Source organism: Sus scrofa, chromosome 1 (genome assembly GCF_000003025.6).
Source record: "Sus scrofa isolate TJ Tabasco breed Duroc chromosome 1, Sscrofa11.1, whole genome shotgun sequence".
Lineage (NCBI taxonomy): Eukaryota > Metazoa > Chordata > Mammalia > Artiodactyla > Suidae > Sus > Sus scrofa.
This window is the reverse complement of record NC_010443.5, coordinates 216,688,683-216,708,304: the sequence shown is the minus strand read 5'-3', so window position 1 is coordinate 216,708,304 and position 19,622 is coordinate 216,688,683. Positions and strand designations below refer to the sequence as shown.

The window sequence follows — 19,622 nt, the reverse complement described above, 5'->3', positions numbered from 1 at the left end:
ATGGAGGTTCTCAAAATAGGGATCTAATCAAAGTTACAGCTGCCAGCCTATGCCAGAGCCACAGCAATGCCAGATCCAAGGCACATCTGTGACCTACACCAGAGCCCATGGCAACGCCAGATCCTTAACCCACTGAGTGAGGCCAGGGATCGAACCTGCAACCTCATGGTTTCTAGTCGGGTTTGTTCCTACTGGGCCATGATGGGAATTCTCTCACAGGTAATTTGGATGTACCTCCCCCTTGCTACCATGCCGAAGGGTATGGGCATGTTCTTCTTAACTGGGCAGTCCTAGGCCAATCTCCTTAGCTGCAAGTATGCATGGAGTGAGAAGTTGCCTGGCCTGGGCAACTCACCTCTTAGAGGTCTGACATTTTAAGGGATCTAGAGGGGGAAAGGCAGCAAATCTCTTAGAATAGCAGTGCTGGGGAAGTAGAGTTTAATCAAAATGAAACATAAAACAAGCTGAACATTATGGAACAAATCTCTTGATTATTCCTTGCCTTTGTTTTTTTTTGTTTTTTTCACATTTACATATTTAAGACATCACAGGGGAGTTCCGATTGTGGCGCAGCGGAAACGAATCTGACCAGGAACTATGAGATTGAGGGTTTGATCCCTGGCCTCGCTCAGTGGGTTAAAGATCCAGTGTTGCCGTGTGGCTTGGATCTGGCGTTGCTGTGGCTCTGGTGTAGGCTGGCAGCTGTAGCTCCAATTAGACCCCTAGCCTGGGAACCTCCATATGCCGCGCTTGCAGCCCCCCAAAAAATCACAATATTACTTATCTATATATTTCTGTCTATCTGCCTACCTAATTATATAATCTGCTCTCATCAGGAATGCTCCAGGAATTATGCTATCATAATTCTGAATAATTGCTTAGGGTTGATGTGCTCATATAAATTAACTGCAATTGACAATAAGCCTCATAAATTGTCATTGACAATAATTATTTTTTTTTAGTTCTCAGTGTTTTTATTTTCCAATATAAATCTCTACACATTTGGTAAATGCAATGAAATTGATATAGTTTATAGGTAGTTAACAATAACACTTTTTCTTGTAGATTTTTACAGTACAAAATATTACATCATTTTGTTTTATACTTCATGTGTGATCATCTTTGATCACCTGCTGATACTAGATCCTACCAGGCCCATTTATATATAATAACTAATTTAATATTCTTTAAGAAATAGCCCATATGAGCCCTAATTTTTATTTTTATTTTTTTATTTCCCCAATACATTATTTTTTTTCTACTGTTCAGCATGGTGACCCCGTTACACATACACGTATACATTCTTTTTTCTCACATTATCATGCTCTGTCATAAGTGACTAGACATAGTTCCCAGTGCTACACAGCAGGATCTCATTGCTAATCTATTCCAAAGGCCACAGTCTCCACCTATTAACCCCAAGCTCCCAATCCATCCCACTCCCTCCCCCTCAGCAACCACAAGTCTATTCTCCAAGTCCCTGATTTTCTTTTCTGTGGAAGGGTTCATTTGTGCCATATATTAGATTCCAGATATGTGACTAACTTCTTAATGTTAATCTTATATCCTGCTACTCTGCTGAACTCATTTATCAGATCTAGTAGTTTCTGTGTGAGGTCCTTAGGGTTTTCTATATATAGTATCATGTCATCTGCATATAGTGACAGTTTTACCTCTCCTCCTCCAATTTGGATACTTTTATTTCTTTGTCTTGTCTGACTGCTGTGGCTAGAACTTCCAATACTATGTTGAATAGAAGTGGTGAGAGTGGGCATCCTTGTCTTGTTCCAGATTTTAGTGGAAAGGCTTTCAGCTTTTCTCCATTGAGTATTATATTGGCTGTGGGTTTATCATAAATATTATCATAAGCAGCTTTTATTATGTTGAGATATGATCCCTCTATACCCACTTTGGTAAGAGTTTTTATCATGAATGGTTTTTGAATTTTGTCAGATGCTTTTCCTGCATCTATTGAGATGATCATGTATATTTGACTTTTCTTTTGTTAATGTGGTATATGACGTTGATTGATTTGCATATGTCGAACCATACTTGTGAACTTGAGATGAATCCCACTTGGTCATGTGTATGATCTTTTTTACATATTACTGGATTTGGTTGACTAAAATTTTGTTGAAAATTTTTGCATCTATATTCCTCAAAGATATTGGCCTGTAATTTTCTTTTTCAGTGGTATCTTTGTCTGGTTTTGGTTTAGAGTGATAGACTATCTTTGGAAGTATTCCCTCCTCTTCAGTCTTTTGGAAGAGTTTAGGAAGGACTGGTATAAGTTTTTCTTTATTTGGTAGAGTTCGCCTATGAGGCCATCTGGTCCTGGATTTTTGTTTGTAGGGAGTTTTTAAATTACAGATTCTATTTCACTTCTAGTGATTAATCTGTTCAAATTATTTATTTCTTTTTGATTCAATTTTGGTAGACTGTATGTTTCTAGAAAGTGATCCATTTCTTCTAGGTTGTCAAATTTGTTGGCATATAATTGTTCATAGTATTATTCTCTTATGGTTTTTTATATTTCTGTCGCATCAGCTGAGATTTCTCCTTTTTCATTTCTTACATTGTTTATTTGGGTTCTTTCTCTTTTCATCTTGGTGAGCCTGGCCAGAGGTTTATCAGTTTTGTTTACCCTTTCATTGAACCAACTCTTGGTTTTATTTTTTTTTCTATTTTTTAAAAATCTCTATTTTATTTATTTCCTCTCTGATCTTTATTATTTCCTTGCCATAGTATCATTTTTTAATTAATAGTTTTGGGCCCCAAACTCTATATATACTAGGCATTCAGTAAATGCTCAGAGTTATAAATAAGTCACCCTCTACCCCTTGCTTACTCAAGCAATGAAGAACTAAAAATAAATTAAAATTCACTCTAATCAGATTTATGAAAATAGAATTATGGTTGAGGGAAGAAAATGAAAAGAAAAAGCCTTCTGATAATTTATAACTGGATTCATTGGTCTCATTTAAGTTTGTGAACAAACTTAAAACCAGTATCCCCCTTGGAAAATTGAATGTAGGGTAGGTCCTAGACCTAGCATAGAAGGGCTAAGAAGCAAAGGATCAAGTTGGTGGTTAGACCTTCCTTTGTGACCTTTTGTTTACTTTTGTAGAAGGTAGTATCTATGGTATCAGTGACTTCTATTAATTATTTTACTTTCATTTCCTACCACCCCTGAACATAGACAGTATACAGGAAATATTAGTGTTTTTATTAACTCCTCTAAGGGATTTCAGACATAGTAATATCTTTCCCCACATTTAAAGAGACTTGCTGAACATTTTTAGCAGTCTCTTTAAAAATCAAGAAACTCATTAAGTATATTCTTTGCATTTAGACCCAATTCTTCCTTTTTTTTTTGGTCTTTTTGTCTTTTAGGGCTGCACCCACGGCATATGGAGGTTCCCAGGCTAGGGGTCCAATTGGAACTGTAGCCATCAGCCTATACCACAGCCACAGCAACATAGGATCCAAGCCGTGTCTGCAGCCTACACCACAGTTCATGATAATGCCAGGTCCTTAACCTAATGAGCGAGGCCAGGGATCAAACCCACATCCTTATGGATCCTAGTCGGGTTTGCTAACTTCTGAGCCATGATGGGAATTCCCTAATTCTTCTGAATAGGGTTAAATTAACTTATTTCCATCTGTTCCAACTTTGGTAAAGAAAGACACTAGCAAGTTGCCACCATCCTAAATTTCAGGCACTTGAAGACCATTAACAGGTCAAGATACTCTTTTCAGAGGATCTAAACCCAGGTGAACAGCTTCTTCATCTGAATCAGCAACAGACTCACTATGTGACTCCTAATCTTTACTGTGCAGGGTCTAATTTCTTTATGTTCATAAAGAATGAAGCTTGTGCTGTGATAACCAGATATTCACATTCAAAAGAATGAAAATGGACCTTTACTTCACATCATATACAAAAATGAACTCAAAATCGATCAAAAACTTAAATACAAAAGACAAAATTATAAAACTCTTAGAATAAAACAAAGGTGCAAATCTTGGATTTTGCAATACTTTCTCTGATATGACACCAAAAGCACAAGCAACAAAAGCAAAAATAAATTGGACTTCATAAAAATTAAAAACTTGTATGCATCAGAGGACATTGACAAGAGAGTAAAAAGACAACCCACAGAATGGGAGATGATATTTGCAAGGCTTATATCTGATAAGGATCTAGTATCCACAATACATAAGGAAGTCTTACAACTCAACAAGAAAAAAAAACAAACAACCCTATTTAGAAATGAGTAAATGACTAGAATAGATATTTCTCCAAAGAAGAAATACCAATGACCAACAAGCACATGAAAAAAGTTCAATGTTACTACTAGTCATTAGGGAAACTCAAATCAAAGCCACAATAAGAGGGAGTTCCTGTTGTGGCTCAGTGGGTTTCTAACTGAACTAGTATCCTTTAGGATTCAGGTTCAATCCCTGGGTTCTCTTAATGGGTTAAAGATCCGGTCTTGTGGTGAGCTGTGGGGTAGATCACAGATGTGGCTCAGATCTGGCATTGCTGTGGCTGTGGCTGTGGCGTAGACAGGCAGTTACAGCTCTGATTCAACCATTAGCCTGGGAACTTCCATATGCCCCAGGTATGGTCCTAAAAAGTAAAAAACAAACAAAAAACCCCCAAATCACACAATAAGATACTACTGAAAACCCACTTTGGCTAGAATTTTTAAAAAGGAAAGTAACATGTACTGGTGAGGATGTAAAGAAAATGTAACCCTCATATATTTTTGTAGGAATGTAAAATGGTACAGCCACTGTGGGCAACATTTAGTGACTCCTGAATAAATTAAACATAAAATTATCATATGATGATCTAGTAATTCTATACCTAGTTACATATACTCAAGAGAATTGAAAAGTAAGTATTCAAACAAAAACTTGTACAAGAATTTTCACATCAGCACTATTTACAATAGCCAAAAGTAGAAACAGTCTTAATGTCCATAATGATGAATGGATAAACAAAATGTTGTATATCTATATAATGGCATGTTATTTAGCTGTAAATAGGAATTAAGTACTAATTCATCCTACAACATAGATGGATCTTAGAAAGATCATGCTACCTGAAATAAGCCAGACACAAAAGACCACATATTGTATGATTCCATTTATATGAAATGTCCAGAAAAGACAAATACATACAGACAAAAAGCAGATTAGTGGTTGACAGGGTCTGAGGGGAAGGGGGAATGAGGAGGGAATACCTAATGGGTATGAAGTTTACTTTTGGGGTGATGGAAATGTTATGGAATTAAATAGTGAATGTACTATATGTCATTGAATTGCACACTTTAGAGTGATGAGTTTTATATTATGTGTATTTTACCACACTAAAAAAAAAAGAGTCTCGGGAGTTTCCATTGTGGCTCAGGAGTAATGAACTTGACTAGTATCCATGAAGGTCCGAGTTCCATCCCTGGCCTCACTCCATGGGTTAAGGATCCATCCGGCATTGCTGTGAGCTGTGGTGGAGGTTGCAGACGCGGCACAGATCCTGTGTTGCTGTGGCTGTGGCACAGGCTGGCAGCTGTGGCTCCGATTCAACCCCTAGCTGGGAACTTCCGTATGCCACACATGTGGCCCTAAAAAGAAAGAAAGAAAGAAAGAAAATTTAAAAATTAAAAGAAAAGAATCTCAGAGGAGGAAGGTTAAGAGCAAGTAACTGGGAGGTGGACATGGGAGGAAATAAGTTTCAGATGGATAAGATGAACTTGGTTGTGAATCCAGGCACACGAATTAAGCTGTTGTAGCCTTTCCAGTGGACCCCTCTGTGGATGAACTTTGTTGATCACCCTGCCTCTTTTTTCAAGGCACTTCCTGGTTAAGTCCCCTGGCACCTGTAGTTCTTGAGCCAACTCCCACTTGCTCATCCTGCTACAGATGGAGTTGGCTGTTTTCTTCTCTTCTTCACTACCTACTCTACATTTTGGGTTCCTTGTTACCACAAGACTCTTTACAAAACAAACATTGTACTTGTTTTCCTCAGAACATCAAATCCTTCTTATTTGCTATTCTAATTTTTATATATCTGAAAAATAATTTGAGTCTACACTATATATTATAAAAATAACCACAGCATATATGCTGCTGTATAGAAAAATTACCACCAACTTAGTGGTTTAAATTAATACAGATTATTATCTTGTACTTCTAGATATCAGAAGTCCAACCCAGGTCTGAATAGGCTAAAATCAAGGTGTCTTCAAGGCTTTGCTCCTTTCTGGAAAGTCTAGGGGAGAATCTGTTTCTTAGCATTTTCAGCTTCTAAGAGGCCACCTGAATTCCTCTGCCTGGGGGTGCCTTCCTCTATCTTCAAAACCAGTAACAGCACATCTTTCTGATTCTTTTGCCTTTAATTCTAAAGAATTTGTGTGTTTCAATTGGGTACATAAGGATAAGGATAATTTTCTCACCTCAGGATCTGTTTCCTTAATCATACCTACCAAGTCCACTTGCCACATAAGGTAGTATATTCACAAGTTCCAGGGATTAGGGTGTGGACGTTTTTAGGGAGCCATTATTCTGCCTCTGCATACATAACCACAAACATTTGGTTATTTGCATCATACCTCACCCTCTCCTTACCATATTAGATGAGGAGTGACTTGAATACAGAGCCCATACCTTATAAATATCTGAATCCTGCTTGGCATGTAGCATGTTATTTTATATACATATACATAAATATTTATGTATAAAATACATATAAAATAATAATTATATTTTTAGCTTACAACTATACCTCATTTCCTTAACACCAAACACTACACAGACTTACAGGTCAAAGGCTGGCTCTTATGTCTTTTTTTGTTTTTGTTTTTGTTTTTGTTTTTTTTTTTTTTGTCTTTTTGCCTTTTCTAGGGCCACTCTCGCGGCATATGGAGATTCCCAGGTTAAGGGTCTAATCGGAACTGTAGCCGCCTGTCTACGCCAGAGCCGCAGCAATGCCAGATCCGAGCCGCGTCTGCAACCTACACCGCAGCTCACGGCAACGCCGGATCCTTTAACTCACTGAACAAGGCCAGGGATCGAACCTGCCACCTCATGGTTCCTAGTCGGATTCGTTAACCACTGCACCACAACGGGAACTCCTCTTATGTCTTTTTTTAAGTCATTAGAACTGCCCTAATTTTCACATGGACCATGATTGTTTGCCTACAAAGCACTACATCACAACAAAGACCCATGGAATCTTTTCTTCCCTCATTTTTTCTGCTTTATACTTCCAGTTACCATTCTATTTTGTAACATCAAAATGCTTTTTCTGGAGTTCCTGTTGTGGCTCAGTGGTTAAGGAACCCGACTAGCATCCATGAGGACACGGGTTCGATCCCTGGCCTTGTTCATTGGGTTATAAGGATCCCGTGTTACTGTGAGCTGTGGTGTAGGTCGCAGATGCAGCTCGGATTCCCGTGTTGCTGTGACTCTGGCATAGGCCAGTGGCTACAGCTCTGATTAGACCCCTAGCTTAGGAACCTCCATATGCTGCAGCCCTAAAAGAGACCCCCCCCCCCAAAAAAAAGTTTTGTCTGGCCATTCAGGTCATATAAAATTGGTTTAGGTGTGCCATCTAGTGGCATTTTAAGAAAGTATTCATTTTTACATGAGTGATACTTGGTTTACTGGGTAAGCCACCATCCTTGGTGACAGGCTAGACAAAGCAATGGAAAGCTGACTTTTGCTGATGATCTGAAAACATTATTATATTGAGTAGAGTGAATCCCTTCCAGCTCAACTGGAACCACATTGTTAACAAAAAGAAACATTTTGATTTGAAGCCTTTTATAAATTTTTATTAGCTAGACTTCAGTGATTGATTTACTTCATGATTAACTTACTTATATTGAAAACTTATTTGGCTTCATCTCCAGTGTATGCTATATTAAATCACTACCAATTACCAATTACAAATATGTAGCAAAAGGAAAGGGCAAAGGTTCTCAACCTTTGCTATGCATTATAGTCCTCTGAAGAGCTTAAAACAACTACATGCCCAGCCATTAAAAGATCTGATTGGTCTGGGGTAGGAGGCGTCTATACATTCAAAAGCCCCTGTGAATCGAATGTACAGCCAAAGTAGGGAACCTGGCCACTGGTATTAGATGTAGTTGAATATCTGATTCAGAAAGAAAAAAAAACAGTAACATGGAATTTTCAAGTTACAGTTTTTTTACCAAAAAAAAAAAAAATAGAATTTACGAGTTCCTGTCATGGCTCAGTGGTTAACAAATCCGACTAGGAACCATGAGGTTTCGGGTTCAATCCCACGCCTCGCTCAGTGGGTTAAGGATACAGTGTTGCGGTGAGCTGTGCTGTGAATCGCAGATGCAGCTCGGATCCCGTGTTGCTGTGGCTGTGGCGTAGGCCGGCGGCTGCAGCTCCAATTCAACCCCTATCCTGGGAACCTCCATATGCCACAGGTGCGGCCCTAGGAAAAAGTCGAAAAAAAAAGACAAAAAAAAAAGACAAAACTTACTGGGGAAAGGACTCTAGTTGTTAGGCTTCTTTTAAATAAATGTTTTGCTTTATTTTTTCTATTACTCTTTTATTGAAATTCTATTAAAAGGAAACGAGTCAAAAGATATGCCCTCCCTCATAGGTTAAATATATTAGTAGGCCAGTATTTCAGTCAGGGTTTTTTAAATCTCTTTGAAGAACTTACAAAAACATGTCATCTCCCACTCCAACGGCCCATTCCTTCCACTTGCAGAGTCATGCTTAATCCTAGAGACTCTGGGACATTCCAGACCAGCTTTAGCTGTTTGGGTTCACTCAACATATAGAAAAGAACCCACAGGTAGCTTCAGGAATACTGTGATTGATAATTCTTCAATTTAGTGATGGGTTCATTGGTGTTCATTTTATTATGCTTTATAATTAATTAATATATTCTCTTATAGAAATGAAATATTTCATGACTTTTTCCAAAAAAATAGTTCTAAGCATGAAAATGATACTAGATATTTAATTCCTTTAAATGAGGAACACTCATGAACCAACCCAGTCTTCCCAAACTAATTGTTACAGATGAGTATGTCTCTCCCTAGGCTGTCCCAGTTAAGATGAGAATTCAAGTGGCTTTAGGGTTGGAAGGCTGCTTTATGTGTGGTGATCTATATTCATTTTGTTATCCTTCCTTTACATATAATAAAGTCTATCCTGGTTAACAAGGAAAAATTAATTATCTTAACCTACACATGTGTTAGGATAATCAATCTGCCATGGGCCATACTCAAAGTCAAGGATGCAAGCCCTGATTGCTCTTTCCCTGAGGCCATTTTTAGAGGCTGTGTTTGCAGTGAACAACTTTGAGAAATGAAGTAACATCTCTTCCAATCAAAGAGCAGCCTTGCTCACCACTTACAGCAACAGTAAGAATTTGAATCTCTCTGATAACTTTACAACAAGCTCACTGTTCCTCACCTCTGTCATAAATCCATGCATCCACCTCAGTATCCAGCTCCTCCATTCCCTCTTTGGGGCTTGGAGTGAATAGAAAATTAGCACCAACATCATGCTCATGTAGCTCACAGAGTATCAAAGTCTTCCGCCAGCATCTGTGAAAACTAGTTTACTTGCAAGTAAGGTAAAAATCACAGTTTGGATGACAAGGATGAGATGCTAATAGAGACATGATGTTCTAGAAGAGAAAGGAGAAAGGGCCTTGTTGGTTGGATTAGAGGCTATCAGAAGATATTCTGAGATCTGAAAGTAAATGCTTTTGCATAAGTGGTGGGGAGGGTGGGAGGGTAAAGATCTCTCACTGTTTTATGTGTTAAATGAGGTTGAGAAACAAAAGGTAGGGTTCAAACAAGACCCCCAGATGGTGCTTTGCTTGTGACACATTCACTTCTGGAGCAGGAGAAGGAAAGGACATTATCATGACATCAGTGGGGCAACAAGCCCCAGTCCCCAGCCAAAGACATGCAACATGACTGTGGCTGATGGGTCAAGGGATCCCCTAAGCTGAAATAATGTTGTCATCAATAAGGATATAGAACTTTGCATAAACTAAATACATTAGAAATTTGTTGAGTCCAGGGGCAGGAAGCCCCTTGAAACTGAGAATAAATTCAAATCCTTGCTTTCTGGTACCAACCTGTTCTTTCACTCCTCCACCATGCCAACTTTAGCTGCCAGGGAACTTCAGGGAGGGCAGAGGAGGGACTCAATGTTTATGGCTTTGTTGGATGTGTGTGCCCATATCTACTTGGCCCAATGCAGGGAGGGTGTACTCCCTGTCAGGGTGGCCCAAAGTTCTGACAGTGCCAGGCAGACATTTGTATTCCCTATCTCCCTCAGGTGGAAATCAGCCTAATCTCCTGAAACTATTACAATAATCTCTAAAGTACCTAGGTTCAAATCTTGATCTCTATTTCCAGAGAGCAAAATTCATCTGATGGAGTTCGAGCAGTTTACAATGAGGAAGGGAAATTAAAATGACCTTTGAGTTGATTCAGGTGTATTGCAGTTGTGTCCCCTGATTATGAATGTACAATGTATTTTGTGTTACTTTTATTATAAATATTAATAGTAATGAGAGGACATTCTCCCATTCAGGGATTCTCTGACCCCTTCCAAGTGACCCAATACAAAAAATACATAATCTCTGGGAGAAAGAAGAAAAATCACAGCCATCTTCAGAAGCTATTGCCCAGTACAACAGCACCACATGCTGGACACAAGCACCAAACACACCCTGTATTAGTTTACTAGGGCTGCTATAAACTGTGTAGCTTAAGCAGCAGAAATTTATTGGCTTAGTTTTGTGAGACCTGTGAAGGAAGGCTCTGCTTCAGGACTATTTTTCTGGACACAATTTCATAAGGACACCAATCATATTGGATTAGAACCCACCCTAATTACCTCATTTGAACTTGAATACCTTGTAGAAATAAGGTCACATTCTGAGGTAGTGGGGGTTTGGACTTTATCATATGAATTTGGGGTTGGTGGACACAATCCCAGAGCATACCTCTTTCAAAAAGGGGTGGCGGCTACTGGCCTATTACTGAGCTTACATTAAAAATGAACACCTAACTTCTGGAGAATTTGTGACTCTCAGACTTGACATCCTCATTTTAGTCAACTAGGACATGACAATTACAGGAAAGCACCCATTTCCTGGCCAAATAAAAATAATATATTTGAGGATGTGGCTGGTCTGGCCCTAGGATCATCTCAGTTTGCATAAAGGAACAGTAGCTACCCTTTGGAGGAAATTTTACCCCCATTCTGCCACATGAAGCTAAACTACTAGCTCATTAAGGCTCTTGGATTCACAAAAATTGTCCTAAATGCCTGGTCCTGGTTCACCTTTCGTTCAGCCAGTTTGAAAACTAATGTGTGTGTGTGAGCAGTGCTCTTGCCAGTATGACCCTCCGTGCCAGCTATAGTGGTTGCTGGGATCAGTGGGTAGAAGTCAAGGCTGTTCTCAAAGTTCTAAGGTCAGTCAGGCTGAGGGGAAATTTGTCATGGGCCCTGAATATCCCCACACATTCTGGATAAGCCAACAATGCCAGGCCAAGACTCTTCTTTGTTTAGGTCATTTCCTGGGATTGCGTTTGCAGTGAACAAACACGAGGAAGAAAGTAAAGCTTCCCCATCCCAACTCCACCAGCTTCCCACTCATGTGAACCTATGCTCATGTTGTTATCGTGCTGCAAGTAATAAAATCCTCTGTCTGACATAGGTATCTCTTGTGTTCTGCCAGCATCCATGGAATAGTAACAGGCTAATTTAGTAACCTGCAAGTAGGGTAAAATCCCAAACTCTTCACAGACCCTGACATCTAACATAAAAATTAAAGCTTTGCAATTTCCAGAGGTCTTGGACAATGACTCTCTGAGTATGTGACTTACATTGATGGTTCATAAACCTAGGCATTTGGTCTCCTCTAGGTCACTTTGTTCTGTTAAAATAATTTAATTGCCTGTTCTTTCAAGAGTTCTATTCCCCCAAAAGAAATCTTTATCCTGCACAAGATACTCTTATCACTCTTTAATAGCAATAATAACAAGAACAACAAGTAATACTTAGAGACATTGTTCTGAAGATTTGAGGCATTGTTCTACACACACACATTCTATATAGGGTCATCTTTATTCCTCACAGCAATCCTCTGAGATGGACACTATCACCTCCAGTTTACAGGTTACAAGACTGAAGCCCAAGCCACACAGTTAGTCAGCGGGGGCAACTGGGACTCAAACCCAGGCAGCCCGACTTTAGCCCTCACTTTTAAGCACTCACTATATGTCTCACAATAGAACTTTCTATTCCTATGTCCATAATGAATCATAGAGGCCTAGAGATCTTTTTTAGAAATCTTAGGAAAATAATTTCAGTCACACTTAATACTTAATTTTGATATACAACATTTTAAAATACTTTTTGACAACCTATATTAGGCAATGAGACAAATCTACTTTGCTTTGATATTATCTAGTTGTTGTATAGATCCAGTGTCAAATGTTCACATTCTATCAAGATTTCTTATTACTGCTATTGCCAATTATCAAAATTAGTGGCTAAAAACAACACAAATTCACTGCCTTACAGTTCTGGAGGTCAGAAGGTCAAAATGGATTGGAGGGACTGCATTCCCTCTAATAGGTATCTTCCATGTTCTGCCAGCATCCGTGGAATAGTGACAGGCTAATGTGTTAACTTGCAAGTAGGGTAAAATCTGTATCCTTGCCTTTTCCAACTTCTAGAGGTTGCCTGAATCTTTTGGCTCATGGTTCTTTTACTCCATCTTCAATTGCCCCGCCCTTTCCCTTATAAGGACCCTTGTCCTTACGTTGGGGCCTTCCAGATAAACCAGGATAATCTAGGATCTCCCCGATTCAAACTCTTCAATTTAATCACACTGTAAAGCCCCTTTTGCCATGTAAGATAACATATTCATAGGGGATTACAATGCAGGCATCTTTTTGGCCAGGGGTGGAACATTACTCTATATACCATACACTCTAAGCAGTTATTTTTTCCTGCGGTATGGAAATTTTTACATTAGGTGCCTGGATTAGAGATTTAAACAAGCCCATTCACCAGGTAATTAGTAGTCCATTTCATCTTGGCTTTGAGATTAGAGCCCTGAGAGCATTTTACCTTTTGGGGTTAAGGAGAACCCAGTGCTGAAGCACATGTGACAGAAACTTTGACCACTGTAACAACATAAAAACTTAATTATTTAAAAATGTACCTGAAGCCGAGTATTCATAAGCATGAACTCCTGTTGGCGTTTCATGTTCTCATTCATAGATTTTGAAAATATAAACCCCATCTTGACCTAAAATGTAAAAAAGCAAAGTTTAAAACAATATATTCTACATACATCCTCATATACTCTGTTTCAGGCCACTGTGAGTTTATCATAAAGTAAAAATAAAATTTTCTGACCCAGATACACAGTGTAGAGTCTAGTCTTTGCTCTCAACTAGCTGTTTGACCTTGGACAAATGTAACCAGTCTGGCCATCATTTACCTAAGAAGAGATGATTGAACTAGATGATTTTCAAAATATTTCCTGTTCTAAATATTCTATAGTTCTCAATTTTTCTTCGCACAGTATATCTTGAGGAACTGAACACTTAAAAACAAACAAAAAACCCTCTCATTTTTATAAGGGGCAGGGTGAACACCATCCATTCTATTACCTCTGTACAGCTGGATAACAGAACTTTTGCTTCTGAGGCAGAGTCATTTAGAAGATGCTTTGTATACCTTGAAGACTGATTTCTCTGTGTTCCTTTCATTTGTGTTTTAGGACGCTTTTGGTATCTCAAGGTCACTATATCCATACTCTGCCTATAATCCCTATCCCTCTCCTATCCACTTGCTATTCCCATCCAGCCACTGCTAATATCCCTTGGCCATCTCCTCTAGCCTCACTTCACTTTTTTTTTCTTCTTAAGGTACTACTGAAGTTCTCAAAAGGGGAAAAAAATATTTAAACACAAACTTTAGATGAATATATGGTACCATCTATCTTATTTATCTTACTTAAGATATTCTTAAGTGGGCTGGCAATTCTAGATGGCCCAGAATTCCAATTTTTGTTCTTAATCCAAATAGGTAGGTAGAAAAGACCTTCAGTTAGTTGTTGATTCTACCTTCAGAAGACTGCAGAACTTGGGGAAGTTGTAGCTGCTCTACCCTCCTCAACAATGTTGCTGATATTCTTTGGTAGGCTGTTGAGCACTTGGTGAACTTCAGGTCAAGGTGGCCACTCTTAATGCTTCCACCTAGGTTTCACAATATTCTGTGAGAAGCCCGGACAGAGTTCCTATTTTCCATATCTTAAGCAGAAATTTTGGGTTCTAGCCAACTGGTGAAAAGACGTGGGGAGAGGGAGAACATTTCATGCCAGATGGAATGAGGCTACTACTAATGGGGCTCAAGTGAGTGGGAAATGCAAGCCAGACTTCAGTGGCTTCCCAGTATTCTGGCCAAAGATGCATCCTTAATTTACAGAAGTCTCTGAGCCAGTCAACTTCAAGGCTGGGTACAGGAGGCTGAGCCACTCACAGAGGAGAAGAGGCACTCCATAAAGAGGCCTGGCAGGTCATGAGATTTTCCTCCCCACCCACTGCTCCACTCCATCCTGTGGCCAGAGGAGGAGACCACCCAGTAAGGTGATCTAGAAGTTCTCTCCTGTCTCTAGACTTTGACAGCCCCGTGTCCACTGTCTCCAACAGCAGAGCACAACTTGCCTGAAGGCAGGAGCAATATATGACCTGTCTTGGCAGTCCCCAAAGTGTCTCTACCCCAGAAATGTTGCAGAAACATAAGTGATATAAAAGAAGGTGTAGCTCAGACACTTGTCATTCCTAATTCTTTATTCTGTAGGTAGGAGTATATAATTGAATTTTTACACCTGCAACAAACATTTATAAAGAAAACAACTTTCCTCTAATCCCATTTCTACACACACACACCGTATGTCAGAGTTATATCCCTTAGAATGCCCCTATTTATAAGAGGGTAGACTCTCCCCAAAGTAGAGTGACAATCCTTATGTCAGTCACCTAGGGAAGAGAAACTATCTGGGAAGTTAGGACTTTGGCTTACATCTTTCTTGGCCTTGTTCTTTTGGGTCTGGATTGTAGTTTGGATGTATTAGAAGATGTTCCCAAGAGTTAAAGGTAGAAGGGGGAAGAGCTCCCCTGTAATTCCCAAAGAAGACCACACCTGAAAAATGAGTGTTTTCAAAACTGCCAACACTTTGTCATTGGAGAGAAATGCCTTACTAATTACAGCTTGGACACTACTGTGTCTCAGAAGGCTAAGAATGCTGATCTGGGTCTCTTCTGCCTTCATTTTTTCCTTTGATTACTCACGAGACCTTAAAAAGGTCTCTTTAATGCTCCAGCCCTGCCTCAGCTGTGCAATAGATAGGGGTATTTCTGAGGAGTGTTGGGGCTGCAAGTTCCAAGAAATCCTCCTTGGGTCACACCTAGGAATTCAGGATTTGATTTTACCTTAAAAAAATTAATAATTCCATGACCTATAAGTGTGTCATCCAGATTTGTGCACTGACTCATTTCCTGAACAAATGACGTATTAACAACCTGCATTTATAACTAGTTGCATGATTACGATCGTTTTCAATGTCTTTGGGTTTCATTCAAATTAGACCACTTCCCCTACAAATTCTAGCTTGCGCGTTCCATTCAAACTAGCGCATTTCCCCTATAGATTCCAGCCCAGAACTCCCACAGCTTCCGGAAGGTTTTCCCTACGTTAACTCCACCTGCGCACCCTGGACCCAATTACTGTAACTTGGGTAACTCCTGCAGTGATATGTAATGATATGTTGATTTCCGTAAACAACTCTCTGCCTACTTCCCCAGCATAATTACAACGTTATGGGAGAGCCCTCAGTCTATGCAAGGGAGAACGACTCCTTCAAACGAGGCTGGCAGTACTGGTCGGCACTAGCAGCTGAGGAAGCCAAGGTCGCTCTTGAGGGGAGGGCGCCCAGCGCGGCCCGTCAAGCTGGGGACCCCCACGGGCTCAGCTCTCGCACTCGCAACTGCGGGGACCCGCCCTCCCCAGCCACCTGAGGCCAGCCTGGCCCGCTCGGCCGGTGCACACTCACTGGGCAGTGGGCAGTAGAGGCGCCGGGTCTCTCCGGTCTCAACGGAGGCTTCCAGGCCTGGCTTCTCCTAGACCGCCGCAGGGAACTGGGCCTCACTCCCACAGTGCCTCAGGATTGGCTGGCCATGACAGACAATTCCGAGCCTCAGCCAATCAGCGCAGCTCTCCTTAAAGGGCCCGCAAGCTTGACCTTGAAGGTCTGGTATGTTCTTTTCCGCCAGGCGCCTGGGAGCGGCGGGTCAAAGAGGAAAATTCAAAACCACAGGGACTCAGCAATCAAATTTAAAGGAGGCAGAGAGAGAGCAGCATGGAAATCGCACTTAAATGACTCAGTGAGGTTTGTCACTTACCCACGAGGAGCTTGAGCAAGTCATGTTCCCTCTCAAAGTAAAACTCTCTCTGGAGAGCTTAATGAGCCATGTCATAGTTATTCTCCAGTAATTAAGTCAACTACCACTTGTAAGGTCTGTTTCGAGAATGTGTCTCATGAGGTTGTCATTGAAATATATATAATCCACAGTTATAAAAATTTGTAAGGGCTTTTCTGCTTTACAGAATGTTTAATGTCGAGGGTAGATCCCCCCCCCCTTTGAATATCAGCACAGACATAGTTTATTTAATTTGTTGGAGCCTCAGTCTCTTCCATCTGTTAAATTGCCACCCATTAAAGTGGCAAAAATGTTAAGGCAGGAAACGAAAAAAGAATAGACCTGGTCAGAGTTACCAATCCAGTTTCTTTGACCGAGCACATCTTTCTCCCCTGCTACCCTGAGAGGTAATCATTTCTTCTCACCCTCACCAGTAATTTTTGTCTTGAGTAAGTCAGGTCCTTCTCTGAGTTTCCTTGAGGAAAAACTTGAGGAACTGTTGGCATACTTTTCTTTGCTACTACACGGCTTGGAAGAATATCAAGGACTTTACCAGGCTTTGGCCTTGAGAAAGGTCCCTGCCCTTAGCCTTGTCTGACCCTCACATCAGTGAAGAAAGCATTTAATCTCCCCCAGGCTCTGCATGTGAGTGAACACCACCCCACCATCTTGCCAGAGTGACCTGGGCACACAGAAGCGAAGCCATTTGGAACTTGGACTCATTAAGAGAGGAAAGCAACTGATATGATATCATTTGAGTGCAGGACGTCTTGGACTCATTAAGAGAGGATAGCAACTGATGTGATAGCGTTTGCACGACATCTAGCATAAGCAAACCTTTATTTGATATCCATCACTGTCACTCTTCATCCTCTCCAAAATTTAACTTTTATCATCTCTACAATAGGACTGAAGCCATTTAATTTATTGGACTGTGAAGACTAAATGAGATAAATATTTAGGCACTTAGCACAGTGTCTGGAACACAGTTAGCATTAAGTAAATAGCAGTAACCAGCAACAGTGGCAACCTGTTACTAACTCTAGGTCTAAAGGGACAAGGAGAAGGGAGCAATTATTAAAACTAGGCAAGAGCAATAGCTGTGACTGTATGAAAGGACTACCCAACAGGAGCTATGTTGTTCACTAGAGGAAAGAAGTCACTGCTAATCCTTGGCCAAGTGGGGTAAGATCCTGTAGTTGTAGATACTGCTAGCATCTCAGCTCCAAGTGGGGATAGAGTAGAGAAGAAAGACACATCTCTCTGTCCTTCCATGCTCTGGTATCCTGCTGAGATATTCCATTGACCAGATCCACCAGAAAGGCAGAAAACAAGGGAGCCTCTATGTAGTCCATAGAGGTTAGCTTCCTAGGCACAAAAACCAAAGTGATAAATGGAAAATACCCAACAAACAATTTCTACAACCTTGGGTTTATTATATTTTGAAGTCCTAATTCAAAAAGAGGAAATGCTTCCACTGGAGGACCCAGCCATGGTTCTATAGAATTGGAAGCTGAAACTGCCCCCTTGATCATTTTGGTTCCACATAGTGATGGAACTGGGATAACAGATCCCAATAACCAAGGGGAGATTGGGTTGCAGCTACAGAATGAGGACAAAGAGAAATGTGCATGACACCCAAAGATTCACACAGCCCATCTTAATACTCCTCTGTGCAATAATAATGATAATTAGATAACTGCAGTAAACTGATAAAGTCAGGAGCACTTAAATTTGAGATCATGCAGAAATTAAAGCATTGCATCACCACACCAGGTAAAAAATCCTGACCTACTAAGATACTGCACAGGGTAAGGGAAACAAAAGAGAATGAAGTAGGAATCTTTGATTATCAGTTTTAGCCTAGTAACAAGCTATAGAGGCAAGGACTATTGTAGCTCTTTATGTTGATTGATTATTGTTTAATTCTCTGTCCTTCCTTTCCCTGTTACCTTGTTTTTTAATTCTCTGTCCTTCCTTTCCCTGTTACCTTGTATGAAGACAAATATTACAATTTAGTTTCTGGATCAGAGTACTGACATCACCTCATAGCAATAAAGTAGTTGGTGGGATTCTGGGAGTCTCAGAATCTTTAGGGGATGAGATTCTCTCCATCTGAGCAAAGAGCAAGGGTAAATCCTGGGTAGCAAAACAGGTAGACAATCTGGGTCTTCTTTTGGTCTCCCCTCATAGCAGTTCTCCTTTAACTGTCCTATGCTATACTCCAGAAGCTGACCTCTTTGAAAGACACTACCTGGGCTCTTCTTAGCTGGTTTCCACTTGGGTTTGGGCTGTGGAGGCATCCACAGGGGACTGGAGGCAGGAGGAAAGAGAGGTAGGGTGTTTTATCCATTATTTCTCTGAGGCTGAGGATCTGGTCGTGGCTGTGTTCCTCCACAACTGCAGCTCTTGACCAGTGGCTCTTCCTCTGTGGCTCCAGATCACAAAGCTCTGGAAATGCTCTCCTCCATTGCTCTTCAGCTTAGAGATGACATGGGCTTCCTGCTGTTGCTGTAGCCTGATGGTTCTTAACTGCAACTTGGTGGCTGGAATGCTGCAACTGGATGGTTCTCTTAACCATCACCTTACTCCTTTAAATAGTGAGACCAACTGAGTAGAATTCCAATTCCTGATGGAAACTCAATGGATACACTTTAAAGTATACACACCCATTATAAATACACATGTATGTATTTTAAAATATCAGTGAGAAAAAGTGACCCATGAGAATATACACTCTGGGAATTGAAAGAAATCTTGGTATAGATACTGAACAGATTTTATAAAGTATACAGTAAGAATATTAAGGGGAAATTATTTCAATATCAAATGACATATAACTTTAATTTGTGTATTACTTATAATCATATGAATTTGTGAATGTATGTGTATATGTTTCATACACACATACAAGTAGGTACTTTAAAATCATTTTTCATTATAGAATAAGGATTTCATGTGTTAAAAGATATTTATATGTATAATTTTAAACATATATAAGATTTTCAGCAAGTATGTATACAATTTCCATTGTTGGAGATTTCTGATTTTTGCTACTGTCAATAACATCATGATGACTATCTTCATAAATGTATTGCTTTT

General features: G+C 40.0%; 2 protein-coding genes across 10 annotated transcripts in view; one reads left to right on the top strand and one right to left on the bottom strand.

Annotated features, from left to right (window-relative positions):
- PLGRKT (plasminogen receptor with a C-terminal lysine) overlaps positions 1-16,303 on the bottom strand; it is a 47,725-nt gene extending 31,422 nt beyond the window's left edge. The window contains exons 1-3 of one of the 3 annotated variants that reach the window (XM_021094326.1): positions 16,154-16,257; positions 13,256-13,342; positions 6,492-6,576 (exon numbers count right to left, since the gene is read on the bottom strand). In XM_021094326.1, coding sequence (XP_020949985.1) covers positions 6,492-6,509 — 18 coding nt within the window. In that variant the 5' untranslated portion in view covers positions 6,510-6,576; positions 13,256-13,342; positions 16,154-16,257. 3 annotated transcript variants of the gene reach the window in all.
- Positions 1-19,622, top strand: part of CD274 (CD274 molecule) — a 146,354-nt gene that overhangs the window by 84,427 nt on the left and 42,305 nt on the right. The gene's annotated exons all lie outside the window — the stretch shown is intronic.